Source organism: Clinocottus analis, unplaced genomic scaffold, assembly GCF_023055335.1.
Source record: "Clinocottus analis isolate CAN_PGR_092001 unplaced genomic scaffold, fCliAna1.0.p SCAF_16, whole genome shotgun sequence".
Taxonomy (NCBI): Eukaryota; Metazoa; Chordata; class Actinopteri; order Perciformes; family Cottidae; genus Clinocottus; species Clinocottus analis.
The window spans coordinates 8,159,129-8,176,987 of record NW_027175887.1 but is presented as its reverse complement, the minus strand read 5'-3'; the positions used below and the strand labels follow the sequence as shown (position 1 = coordinate 8,176,987).

General features: G+C 45.0%; 1 protein-coding gene across 1 annotated transcript in view; it reads right to left on the bottom strand.

The window, feature by feature from the left end:
• Positions 1-400: 400 nt before the first annotated feature.
• Positions 401-17,859, bottom strand: part of adgrl1a (adhesion G protein-coupled receptor L1a) — an 89,833-nt gene continuing 72,374 nt past the window's right edge. Inside the window, exons 11-25 of the mRNA XM_068579546.1 lie at positions 17,783-17,821; positions 15,964-16,144; positions 15,670-15,792; positions 14,564-14,772; positions 14,285-14,458; positions 13,494-13,703; positions 13,062-13,282; positions 12,651-12,717; positions 12,377-12,468; positions 12,080-12,248; positions 11,681-11,836; positions 10,643-10,739; positions 7,642-7,764; positions 4,269-4,286; positions 401-4,128 (exon numbers count right to left, since the gene is read on the bottom strand). Of these exons, the coding sequence (XP_068435647.1) occupies positions 3,191-4,128; positions 4,269-4,286; positions 7,642-7,764; positions 10,643-10,739; positions 11,681-11,836; positions 12,080-12,248; positions 12,377-12,468; positions 12,651-12,717; positions 13,062-13,282; positions 13,494-13,703; positions 14,285-14,458; positions 14,564-14,772; positions 15,670-15,792; positions 15,964-16,144; positions 17,783-17,821 (2,817 nt within the window). The 3' untranslated portion in view covers positions 401-3,190. The remainder of the gene's footprint in view (positions 4,129-4,268; positions 4,287-7,641; positions 7,765-10,642; positions 10,740-11,680; positions 11,837-12,079; positions 12,249-12,376; positions 12,469-12,650; positions 12,718-13,061; positions 13,283-13,493; positions 13,704-14,284; positions 14,459-14,563; positions 14,773-15,669; positions 15,793-15,963; positions 16,145-17,782; positions 17,822-17,859) is intronic.

Genomic DNA, 17,859 nt, shown 5'->3' with positions numbered 1-17,859 from the left:
AAATACAATGAGGGAGGGATGGAGTTAATGATGATGCTGATGAGAATGTGGAGTATAAAGATGATGATGGCCGTCTTGAGTTTCCCATTAACACTTCTGCCCTGGAGTGAATTGTTTCATCTTCAGTCCTGCTTGTTAAAATACATTCAGTTGTCCTCAGTTGACCAGCGAGTGATGCTCCCACCAACGAGCCGTGAGATCCGCCTTTCACATTGTCCAGCACTGCAGCAGAGCAGAATATGTGTACACATTGTCTTTTCATTTGTAAACACAGACAGCTCCCAGGTTCAGCTGCAAACCCAAGTCATGCACCATCAAAGCAGTATTGCACACGCCCCCCCCACCCGCTCCCCACACACACACACACACACACACACACACACACACACACACACACACACACACTCCCCATGGCTCAAGTGACGATACTAGGGCCGTCTCTCTGAGCCTCATCGCGCTCCGTGGCCCATACAATGTTACTTGCACAAGTGATTTGAATAACAAGAATAAATGGTGGAGAATCCTTGTAATCCCTCTCCCTTATCTGCCTTTAACCCTCTTCTCTCTTTCAGCCCCAGGAGCCACATCTAAAAGCCGTCCTTTGAGTTCTCTTAGAAGTGGGACAGCCAGGCCCGATCCAAATGTCACACTGCAGTGGAGGCATCTATTTCTGCTCCCGTTCTGTCCACACATCACACTCTTTATGCTTAGCGCAGGTTCACGAGGGAGACAAATCAAAAACAGCCCCATGAATAAATCAATGTGAATAAGTATTCAAAAATCATGTTGAAAAAACCTCCTGATAAATAAACCATAACAAATACCTATAAATACAGCGTAGAAGAAGGCAAACTCTCAGTATTTTTTTAAAGGTCAGACAGATTTCCGCTGGATGAAACGAGCCTCCTGAGCGTCTCTCGCTTGACAGCTAATTTCTCAAATGTATCGCTTGCATAAGGTGGCATATTGGAAACGTGTTCCTCCCGATCAGTCAACCCTGCTTGTCATTTTCATGGTATATGGTTATCATATGTCGTCCCGAGGCGGTCTGATTTCTACTGTCCTCCTTGTACCTAAACGCCACGGGAAGAGCAACTTCCATTTGAGGCGGAGAAGTATGGCAGCTCTCTGAGATGCATCCCCCTTTTGTCTGATGAGCATTCAAGTCATGTCACACACAAACACACACACACACACACACACAAATAAAAACGTTCAATAGTGTTGTGTGCGCGGCTCGCACACACTGGACTCTTAACACACACAAGCAGCCATTCAGACACATTCAGAGGCACACACATGCACACGGGAAATTGAGAAATTGTCACATTGGGCTGTGGATAAATGCTGAATCTATCCGTAAGAAACAGCAAAATGCAATATTCTCTGATAGCAAAACAAACGTCATTATTTTACATGCTAAAACCCATGTTGTTAAAAGTATATAATCTGGTTATATCTTCCAAATAATACAAGAACAAACCAAATCCCTTCAGCCACAATGCTTTATCGTGCCTGTGAGGCACACAATGACATTTTGATGACATCTATGTTGCTTGCCTCACACCTCCCGCTGCCTTCTGCAATTCCACCCCGGGAATGTCAAAGGTCAAACATTAACTACATGTAACGGATTATATTACATCAAAATTCTGCCGGAATATTTTTTTTGTTCCGTTTTTTTATTTGTATAAATACAATTTACTACACATTATAATCTGTCTCTCTCTCTCTGCCTTTCTCCCTTTTTCACTGAGTGGCACAGAAGAGCGAGAGGGTGAGAGATCAAGCAACGGGGGGGAGAGAGAGAGAGAGTTCATCATTCAGTTCACAAACTCCAAAACATTTTATTTTTTTCTTTCGTTGGTTTGTTGCAGTACAAGAAGTCATATTTCATAGTATTTGTTACTTTTTGTTGCTTTTGATCATCTGGTGTCTTTATTTACATAGTAGGAATAAAGTAGATTCATGTGTGGTTCTTATGTACACGGCTATACCAATTGGTCGACCAGTGAGTTTGCGGTGTTTACAGTCTTGCTTGTCACAACCACGCACAGGAAACAAGTCCACTTCAACTGGCTCTAACAGCAAAGTACAGGGGGAGGGGGGAGGAGGCGACACCAGTCCGCTGTTGCAGCCCCCAGAGGATGCAGACCCCAAAGTCAACAAATTGAATACTCTCTTCAAAACAAAAGCAAGGCAGTCATTTAACTTTTCAAATGCCTGAAGCAAACAACCAGAGAGAACAGTGGAGATGATCGGCCAGCCTTATGGATGCAGGTTCTGCTGCTCTGGAGGGCGGGTGCAGCGGCTCTTCAGTCTCCATCTCTGCCTCTACTCCACTTCTGTACATTGTCGTTTATTCACAGCAAGAGAAAATGAAGGCAACTACTCTGAATCTGCTCCCACTGCCTGCTTGGAACAAAGACTCCTGTTCCCTTTTACTTAGATGGAGTACTGTCTTCACTTTTGATGTTCAGTAATGAGCACTTCTGGGTGAGTGAGCATACGCGTGTGTGTGTGTGTGTGTGTGTGTGTGTGTGTGTGTGTGTGTGTGTGTGTGTGTGTGTGTGTTTGTTTGAATTGTGAATGCTCTAGTTTCTGTTCTGGCTCAATAAAAGATATTTTTGGCAACAATGAAGAGCTTTCAGTGAGACATTTTTTAGGTTTTAATAGTGTACTATATTCCCTGTCTCCACAGCTAACTACTCCGATCAAATGATGACTCAAAAAAGACCTATTGATGGTACGAACGGGAAATGAGACTAAATATAAAATGATATTCCCATCTCAGGAAGCAGGTCTGAAGAGAAATTACATATAAAAAACTTTTAAGTAAGTTTGTAAGTTTTTAAATATCTGAAGGTAAAGGGGGTGGATCGGTACATTCAGAGTGCTGGACTTGGCCTTAGGGTACCAAAGGAAGTGGGGAGGACTGGGGTTGGAGAGAGCCGACGAAGGCTCCACAGAAATACACCCATCACTCATCTCCTTAAGACGAGGGAGGGTTCAAGATAAAGGCAGCCACGACTCCCCCTGAAGGTCACTCTGCTCATCTGTTAGCTAAATAAAAGTCAAGAGAAATAAAGGCAACCAAACAAGCAGAAAGTGGAGAGACACGAGAACGAGGCGGGCTAGGAGGCGGCTTTGGCCATCACATTAGTCTCCAACTTCCTCCTCCAGGCGCCAGTCACAGGCTGGTGACCAGCTGCATCTGTCCGTCTCCCTCATTGTGGGCAGGCTCCTGGGCCAGGTGTCCGTCCCCACTCGGTCTCCGGGGTGGAGCCTGGTAGAAGGTCTGCATGGGGGCCCCACGAGAGCCCAGGGCGGGCCTCCCGGAGCTGTAGTACAGCTCCTCAGGGGGTTGGGCTGAACGGGGGACCACCTCCAGGGGCTCAGGACTGCTGTCGGGGTAAGGTGAGTCTCGCAGGTTGGTGATGCTGGTGTACAGGGAGTCACGGGCAGGGGAGTCTGGCGCTCTGTTGCCCACCTGCCCACCAGCGCTCTGGCCGCTGTGGCCGCTGTGGCCGAGGCTCTCGGTGAGGTCGGCTGTGTAGCTCTCTGACTCCTCTGGGTCGCTTTGGTAGAGGACCGACTGGGCTCGCTGCAACAGCAGGGGCTCCTCCAGAGCTTTATATAGCAGCTCCACATCCTGCGGGGTGCGCTGCCGCCCCTCTCTCATAAAGTCCTCGTCTTCATCCATGCTCATAGACAGCTCTGGCCCGGCCCCCAATGTCCCCCGACCAACCCCACCGTGAGGACGTCCCCTGGCCAGGCTGCCACACACCCTGTCCCCTACGTCACCTCCTCCTCCTCCTCCTCCTCCTGATCCTCCTCCTCCTCCAACACCACCTCTTAGGTTGTTGTGCACGAGCTCAGAGATGATCATTTTTTCGAAGGCAGCGGCATCAGAGAGGTTTCGTCGGATGCCTCCGCCTCCCAGTGCCTCTGAGCCGCGGGGATTGAGGAGGGGCGGGGGACTGTCTCCGCCTCCACCACCCAGGAAGTCACAGCTGCCCCCGCCCACACCCCCTGGGCCACTGCGCAGGGAGTAGCTGTTATTGAAGTTACCATTCAAGGGCAGGGTTTCCATCCCACAGGGGTCGCGGGCCTTTGATAACGTGCTCTCTAGACCCAAACACAAATAGAAGAAAGACAGGAGACAGAGGGTTTTGGCATTGTTATGATACAGTCAGATACAAGTGTTGGTGAGAACAGAGGGATAAATATCAGATAGAATTATGTGGACTGGGGTGAATTGCACTTACTTGGATCACGGAAGGTTCCTATGTGTCCCAGAGAAAGTCATGTGAAGAGAATAAAATGAAAGAAACTAGTCAGTAAGTGTTCTTTAATGGTGTAACATTAAGTTGATTCATTCATCATTAAGACATTTCAAAAGGGAACCATTAATGGAATAAAAAATATCCTTGTCCATTGGCCCCTTTTCTTTTCTCTCTGTCTCTCTCACACTCGATATCAAACCATCCAACTCTTACCACACGCAGAAACACATGTGCAGTCACATGAACTCTGATTTATGCAAACTCGGAGCTGTTTGTTTGGCACCAAATTCCTCCTACATTTACATCTAAGCCAAAGAAAATATTCTGGATATTTATTTACCACTGTCAGTGATATGTGGGTACATACATAATTCATATAAAAACCTTGTACAGTAGCAGTTATGTTTATTTTACGACATTCTTTCAACACACCAGATGTTTTGCTTTTTCTCTCAAATTACCATCACACCGCAAAGCAAAAACCACAGCCTCCAAAAGTGATTTTCTTCTTTTTTTTATATGTAGTAGTAGGACTTTAATCAACGTTTTTCAGTGGTGGTGTGGGTAATTAGACATTCTAATGAAGTGCTCTCCCTACTTCCTCTCCCACTCTCTTCTAAAAATGTCTTGGCTGCCAAGCCCGTGGCCATCAGCCCTGACGTATAGTGCAGAGAGGTTTTAAAATATTTAACAGAAACGCTGCCTTAAATTTCAGTCCTCAGACACTAGGCCTGATACACTGCAAGTGCACTCTCAGCCAGCAGCCAGCCACACGCAGTCACAGTTCTCCCTTACCAAGTAAATATTAGTATGTAGTGAAGCAATTACCAGAACATTCAGCAGTGATATGCATCCAAAGAAGGATGTAGGCGTGCAGCAATGAGATAAACAGCCATCGGGCTGTTTAAAGATAGAAGCAAGTAGTCACACACGCACGGACACACACACACACCTGAGTGACCTCCACACAGATGGGCCGTCCCGGGCCACAGAGCTGCCTGATCCTTTTCTACAATCTGTCATGATTTAAGCAGACTACTTTTTCTGCCTGGGAACAGAAAAACTGTCCTCAAGATTTCTGGCAGTCACAGCTGCAGCTAAACTTCTAAATCAATTTGTGGCTGCCGTTCTCATGAAGATTCGAGATCTGACCAGATGGCTGGTTAGGCTGTAAGCGCTGTTTGGCTCTGTTCTGCTCAGGCTCGTGAATCTGTCTGACAGCTACAAAGTCGGAAAAAACAACAGGCGCTCTCGCACACAAACACACACACACAGACACACACACACACACACACACACACACACACACACACACACACACACACACACACACACACACACACACACACACACACACACACACACACACACTCACACACACACACACACAGCAAAAAACTATATCATAGAAGCTCAAATGAGATGCAGAGATTGCATGATGGGCTGTAGTATTTATTTCTCATTAATTTACATTCATGATTCATAATTTTATGAATTGCATTTTTTGTTTCATTCAAAATGTTTCCGATTCATTACTCGTGTGAGGCTTACACAAACCAGTGTGCCACTTTTTTAATTTGCTCTTTAAAATACCTTTCTAGACCCATGAAGTTCGAGGTGTCGTAGGCCAACGACGTTGAAGATTTGATCATGCGTTACTCATCAGCGGGTGGACTATGCATGAGGTCACATGACCCCTGCCTCTCGCTCTGGCCCGGCGCCAACCAGCGCACTTCGCGGTCACACCTAGCTGATAGCTGATTAGCTTCGGTCAGCGTGGATATTTCAAACATTATCTTTTCAAGACAAAAGGAGATGCGATCACTAATGGTACAACACCTGGCCTGCGGACAAGGGTTTAAGATTTTAAGGACTTACGTGGAAAGAAGGACCGGCTATGTGTGTTTTAGTTTACCATGCATTCGCTTCTCCTCCAGCAGCGACAGCGTGGAGATGAAATGGAGCTACTGGGACTTGACCAATTTACCAACAGCGGCTCATGTCGGCTCTTAGATCACCATGACAACCCTCAGCAAAAGTCGAATTGACACGACCCTGGATGAGCAACGCAGGCTCCATACCAGCACGCACAATTGAAAGGCACAGAAACAGACATGTTACCTTGCCAAGCAAGAGCAAGGCTTTGAAGGAAACGACGAGAGCAAGAGCTCTGCCAATCTATTAAATATTGTTGAACGCTTGCGTGTGTTTGTCGGAGAAAACAAAAGATAAATAAGGAGATCGGCGCCACAAATCCTGTCAAGAGATGAGTGGGAAACAATATATATATAATGTTCTTGACAGCCTCACTGGAGAAATGAAAGACACGTTTGTCCATCTGAAGGAGCTCGATATCCTTGGCTTAGTTGAAAGCAGACTTTTCGCAGAAATGCTAAACTTGATGACAACGTACTGAAGAGCCTGTCTACATATGCAAAACCCTTCAATCTGATTAGATTAGTCTAGTCCGATTTGGTCCAGGTAATGGCGCCTGTACAGCTGCTTACTTTTTTGACAGACGAGGATCTGCAGGAGACTGTAAACTGGAGGCCACACAGCGGTTGAAGCTGTTTTTAATAACGTCACATTATATAACAATACTAACATGAAATCATATGTTTTCCATCAAGTGATATCATCGCAAAATATTTTAAAAAAACAAACATTTAAAGCCTCATTCGACATCTCGAGGAGAAGCTTAAAAAAACGCTTCGGCACTAAATTATTTATTTATTTTTGTACTTTGTTGGCGGCAAGACATTTTTCTTCATCCTGGTGCGCCGCCGCCAGACGTGCGTGTGGGTGCGCTTTTGGGCATTTAGTGGGATCGATTAAGCGTTTTTCTACCGGCGCGTCGACACTAATATTTCTCTTTTTAAAAATGTTATCCTGGTGGGTTGTCGCCAGAGCATGTGTGTTGCGCTTTTCCACATTTGGTAGTTAGTGAATAAGATGTTTCTGATGATGCACTCCACCAAGATTTTCTCTCTTTTGTTCTTTATCCCGGTGCACCGTCGCCAGATGCTCATTGTGTGTGGGTGTGCTATTGTGCATTTTGTAGGAGTGAATGAGCTGTTTTCCAGTGGTGACACCAAGCGCTCTCTCTTTGTTATTTGTCTGGCTAAGTAATAGTATTATTTAACTATATTGTATTTATCTGCGAGCAATGTAAACCTATGACCACACTGATTTGTTCACTGCAAAGATTCCTCCGCACCACACACACACACACACACACACACACACAAATATAGGGATTCATTTGTGTCAAACTGTCAGAAGGACAGCTACTGATTACGGCATACACACAGGTACCGACAAGCGTGCACACACAGACTTCTGTTTCGGAGCTAACCGGTAGAGTTGAAGACACCCGGTGAGGGTGGTGTGAAGCTCTCAGCCAGCAGAGTGTTGTAGGGAGAGGTACCAGTGCGAGTCTGTAACACCGGGTTCGTCAAAAGGTGGTTGCCCATGGTTGCTGCAAGACACAAACATTTAAGAAACAAACAAACAGTCATAAACGGGCTCTTATCTTTGTCTCAAATGTGAGCAAAGCAGTCACAAGCCAAAACACAACACACAATAGGTGTAACGCTCTGAAATGCACGTTTCCAGACTCGGTAATAACATCTGGAATCATAAAAATATTTACTGTTTATTCAGATGGGGTTATTTTTTGTTATGCCGGTGCTTTATGGAGTAATGCATTTCACAGTGTTCTCCTCAATGTTTATGAGTGCTGATTGTAACCTTTGCGTAAAAATACAATTGCAGGGGAAAGGTGCTGTTTGGAGCGTTGCCATTCTTTTTTTTCTCCTTTTGGCTCCTGACAATGTAGTCAGATGGGGGAGAACAGTAATGCATGCCATTATGTAGTCTAGGGGTGCAGCCATTGAAACACAGTTAATTTCCCAGTGCAATGTGAATGCCACTACAAGACAAATATAATTCAAGGAAATGGCACACGGAATGTTGTATAATGCCCTTGTATGGCTCGAGCCTCAGGCAACTCCAACAGAAATGCCATGAAATTAAAAATAGGACAGCATGACGGAGAGTCGTCCTAGGCAAAGTGCAACCTTCAGGTCTCACGCCTACCGTTCATCACACAGCAAGGGAGTAGGGAATTCTAAAAAAAATAAAATATGCACTCACACAGCTATTTATTTGTCATTTTCCCTCCTCTTACACTTCCGCTGTCCATCTTTCTGGCATGCCACACAAACCCCTCTCCCTCTATTCTCTGGCTCGTTTGGCTGTGTCTTGACTCAACCACATTTCCTCAGTTCCTCGTGCCAGGATTTTTACAAACAACACCAAATTAGTTGGGATTAGCTGCCTGTGCGTACCTCATAGGAATATCCTGTAGAAAATTAAAGGAACAAGCTTTAAGTGGCGAGAGAAAGTAGGACACAGGGAATCATGGTAGGGTGTGTGTGTGTGTGTGTGTGTTCTTCATGCTGTGTCTTCTGGACACATTACTATTCTCAGAAAGAGATTGTGGTTCATAAAGAAGTGAAGTGGAGGAATCAAAGAGATCCTAGATGCCAGTTATAGCGACGCAGCTTCTCTTCTCCGGATTTGGCCTCTTTAATTACTCCTCCATGATGGCGTCTTGCTCTGTCTCTCGCTTCTCTCCTCCCTCCCTCCCTTTGTCTTTTACTTTCTGCCAACTGACAAACTTTTCTCAGAAGCCCCAAAAAATAAAAGCTTCACAGCACAGTTGTTTGTGTTTGACAGCTCAACATGGAAGGATCCACATTGTGTGTCTTAACAGCCCTGGTGATTGCTCTGTCGTGACGAAAAGCCCCGGAAACTGACCCGCCTGACCACACACACACACACACACACACACACACACACACACACACACACACACACACACATTGACACACTCGCACATACATACATACATACATACATACATACATACATACATACATACACCCCCTCATCCTTGCAGCTCACTCAGAGCACCCTCTCCCTCACCTCCTGCCTTGCTCCTGTCACTCTCTTCAATTAGAATAATTACCCCCTGTTCATTCACACGCTAATCAGTTCATTAAAAACAAAATGGATGAAATTAGCATAGAGAGTGACGGCTGATTTAGCAACTGCCTCTGTTGCCATCATCAACACCCTCACCTCCCCGCTCCGGAAACCTGAGCCAACCTTGATCGCCTCTGTGTTAGTGATGACTGCAGCGGTGACGCCACCGGTTGCTGAGGCTGAGACAATCGGTGACTGCATACACATTTTTCACTTCTTAAATAATTGCTAGTGTGCTATTCGTGTCCTGTGGGGAGTTCAGCGGGGAGGGCATGCGTCACTGCATTCAGGCAGGGAAGAAATGGATGCAATTGATCCCGTGACACTATAAAAAAGGCTACGAGAACAGAGTTCAAACTAGGGATGGCAATCTCCGGCTGGCAATCTCGGGTTAACTCGCAGCCATAACAATGTTTTTCCATAATGATGAATCACAACACATGCAATTCTGTATAGACCCTTTTACAGCCAACGTCACAATTACATCACTGAAAAGAATGGAGGAAAACACAAATCACCTCAAATAGTGGGCTACAGTTACACATTGAATATGTCATCTTGCTGTGTTGTTGGGCGCCAGAATCAATATCTCATACATTTGAAATGATAAACTGTGATACGAAGCTCTAGCGAGCAACACTATCAGCAAAAACTGGAAATCGCAAAACAAAATCAACAAATGAAGCAAAGACGGATGACTCATCTTTAAGGATGAACTATTTCATTGCAACTGGCTGCAAACCACTTATGTGTTGAAAAATAACGATACCCCCGTTGTGGACGTGATCTATGATGTGGTCAGGTGGCGACACTCCCTTTTCCTTTAAGATAATTAATATTTATTACTTTAAATACAAAACAAATATTATAAGTTACCCTAATTACAAAAACAAGAGTATATTATGACCCACCCACACACACATTTACACATCAGAGTGTTTGAGCTTTTACTGACTGGCGGCTGCCGCAAACTGAAAACCCACCAACCATCCTTCAACCATATGCTATTCAATTCAAGCCATTAAGGCTGCTAACTGTTATTTGCTGGCTGCCCTTCTGGCTGCAGGGCGATCTAAATCATTAGTTGACCCTAATACACGAGGCGAGGGATATATTTCATCATCCTGTATACTGTGCACATTTAAGACTCTATAACAGTGCTTTGCCTGGGCTATGTCCACTTCTGCTTTATGTGTCTTTGTTCAATACGTCTATATGAGTATGCTGGACTCTATGGGCTATGTGTGCATTTAAGCGCGTACAACTTAACGGAGAGGAAGCAGAGCAGCGATAGAGGGAGGCCTCACCGCGGTTGAGTGTCGGGGTGCTATTGATATCTCCCGCCATGAAAGACGATTCCGTCTGCTTTCGAACCGTGTCGTTCCACATCCTGCGGATCCGACTCTGGAAGAAGGAGCAGAGCTCAGTGAGTGGCAGCAAACAGACAACAAGTTAAATATAGAAACGCGACGGGTCGACTTTGTAACTCAGTGGGGCTGCTGTAATCAAAACTGTGGGGCCCGCTCTAATCCACAAAGAACAATAGGCAAACACGGCAAACAAAGAGATTGAGGCGTTGGGTAAAGAGGTACACAGCCATGTCATGTTATCATGAGGGGGACTAATAAACTGGAGATGTGTAAGACATGATTGCAGTCGTTGATACAATTGTTCTTTGGAAGCGTCCTATTACAGTGTGCGGAAGCTTGTTTGTTGATTGTGAGGATTTATTGTCAATGTGTGTGTACAGTAAGTGTCATATGTGCCATAGCGCTTATGCCAGCGTGCACAGTATTTCCGGATGTCTTGTATGGTGCCGGTGTCTATAAATAGTACATGGGCTTCAAAGGATATCTTTAATAATGAGTCATGTGGAAAGCACAGGGCTGCCAGTAATGGCTGGTAACTTAAAAGTGAAAAGCTGAACGCATCATTATATTTTATGAAGTAACACATTTAACTCTGCTCCGTCACTGAAACAACATGTACTGTGACACTGGTGCTTTACTTGCGGCTTGTCTTTTTCTCATTGGCAAATTAAAACAATTTGACTGTGAGCTGAAAAGTTAACTAAGTAAATTTACGTGCTTCGCAAAAGTAATCATGCGTCATTTGTATTGATTAGGTGCGTCTCTTGCATAACAGACCTTTTAAAACAAAGGGGGGAAAAGCAGCATTACGAGGAAATGTCCCCTCGTTTCTAGAGCTAATTATTGAATCTTTACCGCCCTACAACAAAAAAGGTTACGAAAAAAGAACAATACGTTTTTAAAACTCGACAGTGCTGTGTGTGCACTGCTTTGCGTGTGCCATCGTTCACGTGTGCGGCTCGGTCTTGCACGCACCTGCCGGTGGGCGGCTGCGTGGCGAGCTTGGCTGCCGCTGTAGTAGCGGTTGTTGGCACGTAGGCCCGAGTTCTTCAGGGAGCCGTGGGAGCTGGTGGTGGAGGTGCGGCTGCAGCAGTAGGAGTGACGCAGACACTTACTGTACTCCTTATGGACCTGTAAAGAAACAACACCACAGGCACAGCGGGCAGGTTTTAAAGCCACTCGTAAACACAAACACTTAGTTTAAGACCCAATGTGGAGCAGCAAAGGCTTTTAACACACAGCAGCAGCAAAATGCAATCACTCTGAATATTCAATCTTCAGACATGCACATCCATTCATCTTCACATTCATCTCCTTATTCAAAACTATATATTTATTTATACAAGTCTTCATAGACTAGTCTTGGATCGTTACCTTCTTCTGAAGGGCACAGTGGAAGATGAAGATGAACATGCCCTGGAAGGCGTTGAAGGTGGTGAAGAGGTAAGCCATGATGACCGTGTTCTCATTGATAAAGAGGAGGCCAAAAGCCCACGTCATTCCCAACAGGAACAGCAGAGCAATGGCCCCCAGAGCCCACGACCTTATGGAAGTGGAGTGGACATGGAAATATTGACAAATATTGACTTGATACAGAGTTACTAAATCAATTAGGAATTAATCTGGCTGTGTGGTTTATTTATCATACGTGATTAAATAATTAGAACTCACTTGATGTTATCCAGGCGGCTGGAGTCAGGTTTGAGTGCGGAAGAGTTGCGGATCATCTTGTGTAAAGTGATCATGAGGAAAATGAGGTTGAGCTACGGAAGGAAAAAAGGAAGAATCAAACAAATGTGTGTTGAACATTACAGTCTGCACCAAAAGTACTGGCGTTGCACCGTTAACAACCTCATGAAAACAAGCATCGTGAAACACTTTTGGTTTGACTGGATGATATCAAAATAGAGAGGGAAATAATACTGTCTGACAGTAAAGCTAATACCATAATAACAAATGAAACGGGTCCAATGAAGCTCCAGATGAAGTAGTTATCCACTCGCAGCCAGCATCTGGAGTGGCACAAAGGAGAAGAGAGAGTTACACACAAGCTCACCAACACACACACACACACACACACACACACACACACACACACACACACACACACACACACACACACACACACTTTTCGACACGCGCACACAGCCAGAATTGCACACACTATTTCCCTGTCTCAGCGGATTATCTTATGAAGGCTAATCATCAGGCTTTGGCAAAGTGTGTTCAGAAAAGCCAGTCCGCAGGGAGGTGCAAGAGCCGTTCACACAGCACTGCATATTATATATCCAGCTGGGGGAATAGTATAATCCTACTTCTCAATCTGCAGGTGCAAAAGACCTGTCTTCACACGTACGCTTTCTTGGTCCCATAGCTCCTGTAGTCTATGGCCGCGGAGATGCCCACCACCAGTGCGGGGAAGCAGTAGCCGCACAGATAGTAGTACTTTTTGCGGGAGTACTCGCTCTCAAAGACCTCCACCAGCATGAGATAGAGTTGCACACCCTCCAGACACATCCAGGAGAAGGCAGCCAAGAAGAAGAAATGCAGAAGGCCAGCAAAGATGGGACAGGCAATCTGAAGACAGCATCAAGGAAGAGAGAAGAGAAGAAGAGGAGAATTGAAAATATTAGAATTAAAGAGAAGAAGGACGTGAGATCAAGGACGTAGTTTTGAAAAATTAAAAACTGACCTGATGATGTTGAGTTTTAAAGAAGAATATAAACTGAAGTAAAAACCTATTTCATGAGGTAACCCCAACATCCTGGCCACTTGGCTAGACACTCACATGGTATTCTGTCTTGTCGATGCCAATGAGGAAGAGCAGCTCGGCGATGAAGAGATTGATGCATAGGTTCTTGTGGATGGTGTTGCGGTCAGTCTGCAGGCCCCGCAGGAAGCAGAAAGTGGAGATGCAGATGGCTAGACACACTAGGGAGATGACAATCCCCACCCAGGTGATCACAAACAGGATCAGTTCATGCATTCGCTCCTGGTACTGAGGTCCGGGGAGCGTTGCATAAACAAAGACGGGGAATGAGAGAGTGGAGGGGAATCGGGTAGAAACAGAGGGCAGAGAGACATAGATACACAACAGGATCAGATAAATAGAGCAGGAAAAATATAGGAGGATCGGGGAATGGGAGATGGACAGAGATAGATGGGAAAATAGTGGAAGGATGAAACAATAGGGGATAGATGGACAGAACAGGGGGAGGGGAGAGAAAGAGCAAAATTGCTTTATTTAATATTTGTAAATATATGCAAGGAGCTAAAGTGTAGAGACAAGAGACAAGACGTCCTGAAATACATGACATTCAAATTCATGTGAATGTCAGCGAGAAGTAGCGGGACATGAATTTTTAAGCATGTGCCTCCCTGAATGTCGGAGTGAAAGAAGGAAAATAGAAAAATTCAAAACAAAGCGCTTGTCAGCCTTGAGAGGGTACATTAATGTGCATGTGTGTGAGGGTGTGTGACTGAGAGCCGGCGAACGCTAATGCTCGCACGAATGAACGTCTGCATAAATTACTCCGCTCGAATTTTAACCGTGTGTCTGCCCCGCTCTTGTTTACTCACATCGGGCTCGCGGTGAGCCATGAGCACGGCGAAGTTGGTGAGGTGGCTGCAGGAGCAGGTGGTGTGTGTGCTGTTGGTGTCCAGCAGCTTGCAGCCCTGCGACGACCACTGGCCCGTCATGGAGCGCTCAGAGTAGTTCCAGAAGGAGCAGTTGGGAGTGTTGTAATTATCCAACTGGAGAAGAAAGAAAAGGAAAGTGTGGGATGATGGAAAAATGTTAAATTGGAGTCTATGTGAATGAAAATGAAGTATGTTGTTGACTGCATTATGATAAGCCACCTGTAGGTGTTTGAGAGTGAAGACCACCGGCTCGATGAGAAACACCCTGCTGGACTCTTTGTTGATGGAGGCAGCGATTACATGCGAGTTGACCGCCAGGCGCTTCTTGTCGTGGCTTGGCCCGTCAACTTCCATCTTCACCGTGGCATTCTCAGTGGACAGGAAGGACCCCAAATTTTTATATAGGATGAACACCACCTTGACTTGTCCTGCACATGGAGGAGAGAAACACAGGAAGAGGAAGAGAGTGAAGGGGAAAGCCAGCAAAGAAAAGGCGATTGTATTTTAAAAGGAGGATGCAGACAGAACAATAAAGGGAGGAGGAGAAGGAGGAGAGGGGAGGAGGAGGAGGATGGGGGAGGGGAAAAAAGACCAAATACAGAAATAGGGGCATAATATGGTAATAGCAGTGAGAGTGACAGAGATAGAGAGTGGGGAGTGACAGGGTGAGCGAGAGGGAGACAGAGAGAGAGAGTTAGTGAAGGTTAGAATGATGGTAAGGACCGTTTCATTTTGACTGGGGGAAGAGAGCGAGATTTAATGTGGAGGGCAATGGAACATTCATCCCTCAAGCATTCACAGATCTCTTATTATTCCATATGAATATTTCATGTGCGTTTGTTTCAATCATTCTAATCTCGTTCCCACTGCAGAGCCGAGCGGAGACAGAAAACAGAAAGAGGTATGGGATGAGGGGCTACGGAGGGAGGAGGGGAGCGATGGAGAGGGGGATGACAGCGATGGGGGTTAGAAACAAGAGAGATGAGGGAGGGGGATAAGATGGCGAAGAGACGGAGCGAGGGGATGGAATGGGGAAGAGAGAAGAGAGGGAGTGCTGAGATTGCTCTGTCAGACTGGGGCCGATTGTAATCTACACGCCTCCCCAGCTATTCTATTAAGACTGCTGTTAAGAAACCATCAAGAAAAGAAATTGTCTCAGCACTTTTGTTAATCTGATTAGCCTATTATTATGAACCAATAATGTAGTCAACTGCATGCAGATTGTTTTAAGCTTGCATGAAATGGAAACATAAAAGTGGACTGCACGGGACGGTGTAATTTGTCTGGCTGTGGGGTGAGGACGGGGTGGGGTGAGCGCTGCTGACCGTTGCGACTGTACTGTTTGATAGTGGAAGCTGAAAGCTGGATGGTGCTGTCACTGGCGTAGTTCTGTGGGAAGGACAAGTCCTGCAGGTCCATCTCTGTGTTCAGGACGTGCACCTCGAGATCTGATGGCGGAAACACAGCACGCAAGAGTTAAAAGAAGACTTCCACGCTGTCAAATTTGCAAAAATACAACAAGTTAGATTCACAGCCTGGAGTTTTTCTTTTTCTTCCGCAAACCGCAGTTCATCCATACATTCACTATCATCAGCACACCATTAATGCTGCTTTCTTACCAACGCTGGGCGCTCGGTCGGTAAACCGATTCCCATACATGTTGTTGGCCAGCAGGAAAGCTCCTTTTTCCAGCACGTCTAGTAGCATGGTGGCGGTGTGGGCCTGCTCGGTGCTGTTCATGTCCTGCCACGACTCCAGGGCCTCAGGACGCAGCAAGTTGTCCACTGTCTGCACCACCGCCTGGCACATGCAGAAGACAAAGCGTTCTTTACGAACACTGAGAACACTTCACAGCAAGGTGCACAAAACCCAGAGCAGTCGACAAGGAACGAGTAACAAATAAATCAAGATCCACCCGATAATGAATGAATCGCTTACACGTAGTTCCAGATATGATGTGAATATATAAATTACGTTTAAATGCGCGGAATATTGATGTTTTTAACTTTCTCATCCTTGTGTCATTTGAGATCTAATCGCTCTTTCCCACTTAATCTTTAGAAGCTATTTCTCAGTCCACTAGGATTTTATAATTGCAAAGAAATCATGAAGTAAAGCTCCACTATCTGTTTACTATGATATTCTACTGCACATGAGAGGACAGAAAAATGTTAGTATGCAGATTTACAGATAACTGCAGGAGTAGCTAATTATTAGACACTCCAGAGACAGTCTGTTCTCAGTTTTCAGGAAGTGCTGTTAGATATAAATCAGCTATCTAGTTATTATCAGTTGGTTCTTGATTTGTTTATAAGACACTATTAGTATCACTCAGTTTTCTGCATGATATTGTTAAGTTAAATCATTTTACTTGACCACCATGTACAGAGTCACTCCAATTCCACTATAATTTCCTAGAAACTCACCACTTCCCTGCACTACATTTATTACTGTGCTATGTCAGACATATTACTTTTCTATTTCACACTTACAATTCATTTAATGGCAATTTTGATGGTTGTATCAGCTATCCAATTTATTGGAGTAGCCTGCTTGATGAATCATGTAATTCTCTTGCTCAGGCCTCTCAAAATGAAGGATTGACTGCTGCGTGGAATGAAGAGCATTGCTGTTAACAAAATGAATTCGTCGGCTAGAAAAGAAAAAGACGGAGGGTGTTTTTGGTTTATCCTCTGAACAGTAAGGAGCTAACTTGCAGCGAGTGACATAAAACAGAAGTCAGTGACACACCACACAGCAGCTTTTAAATTCATCTTGCACCAACAGGGATGAGTAGGTGTGGTGTCATATTACAGTCTATTGCAGACAGGTCAAGATACACCAAAGAATATGTGCTGCGGAGCGCCACATTTCATCATTAAAAAGAGGCATGCACATGGCCTTTTCATGATATTAGATTACAGCCTTCTCACAACCAGAGATATTGCACAAATATTGGAAAAGAACAGAAGGGTGTAGTAACACAAACGCTTGCCTCATGCAGTACCATCGTCAAATTACATTTTCTCAGAGCCCCAAATCTTGTACCTTTTTCTGCAATGCACATGAAATGGACCAATATAATACACTTAGGCTGAATCACAGTGCAACACAGCTAAGATTATGTCAAAGACAGAGATGACCTCCACATTAGCTGAACCCATATTTCAAGCATATGTACAGCAACAATGTCTGCCAGGAGTTATACCAAAACTTACTCTCACTGCTCTTTGGGAAAAGCAGAGAAAAAACAAAACAGAAATTCTATAAGTGATGATTCCAAAGGCAATATAAATCAAAATACAGAGCACTGAGCCAAAGGAATCTCATCCTCAAACCCGGTCTACTCAAGGATTTATCTTCCCTCAGTTATTCTAAGTCGCAGAGCAGTCCTACTCCACGGGCATGTAAAGCAGGCAGATAAAAGAGAAAAGCTACCTGGATGTAGGCCCGACAGGTCCGCTCTCGCTTCTGCAGCTGGAAGGGAGAAAACAAAGGATTGAATTAAACAGCTA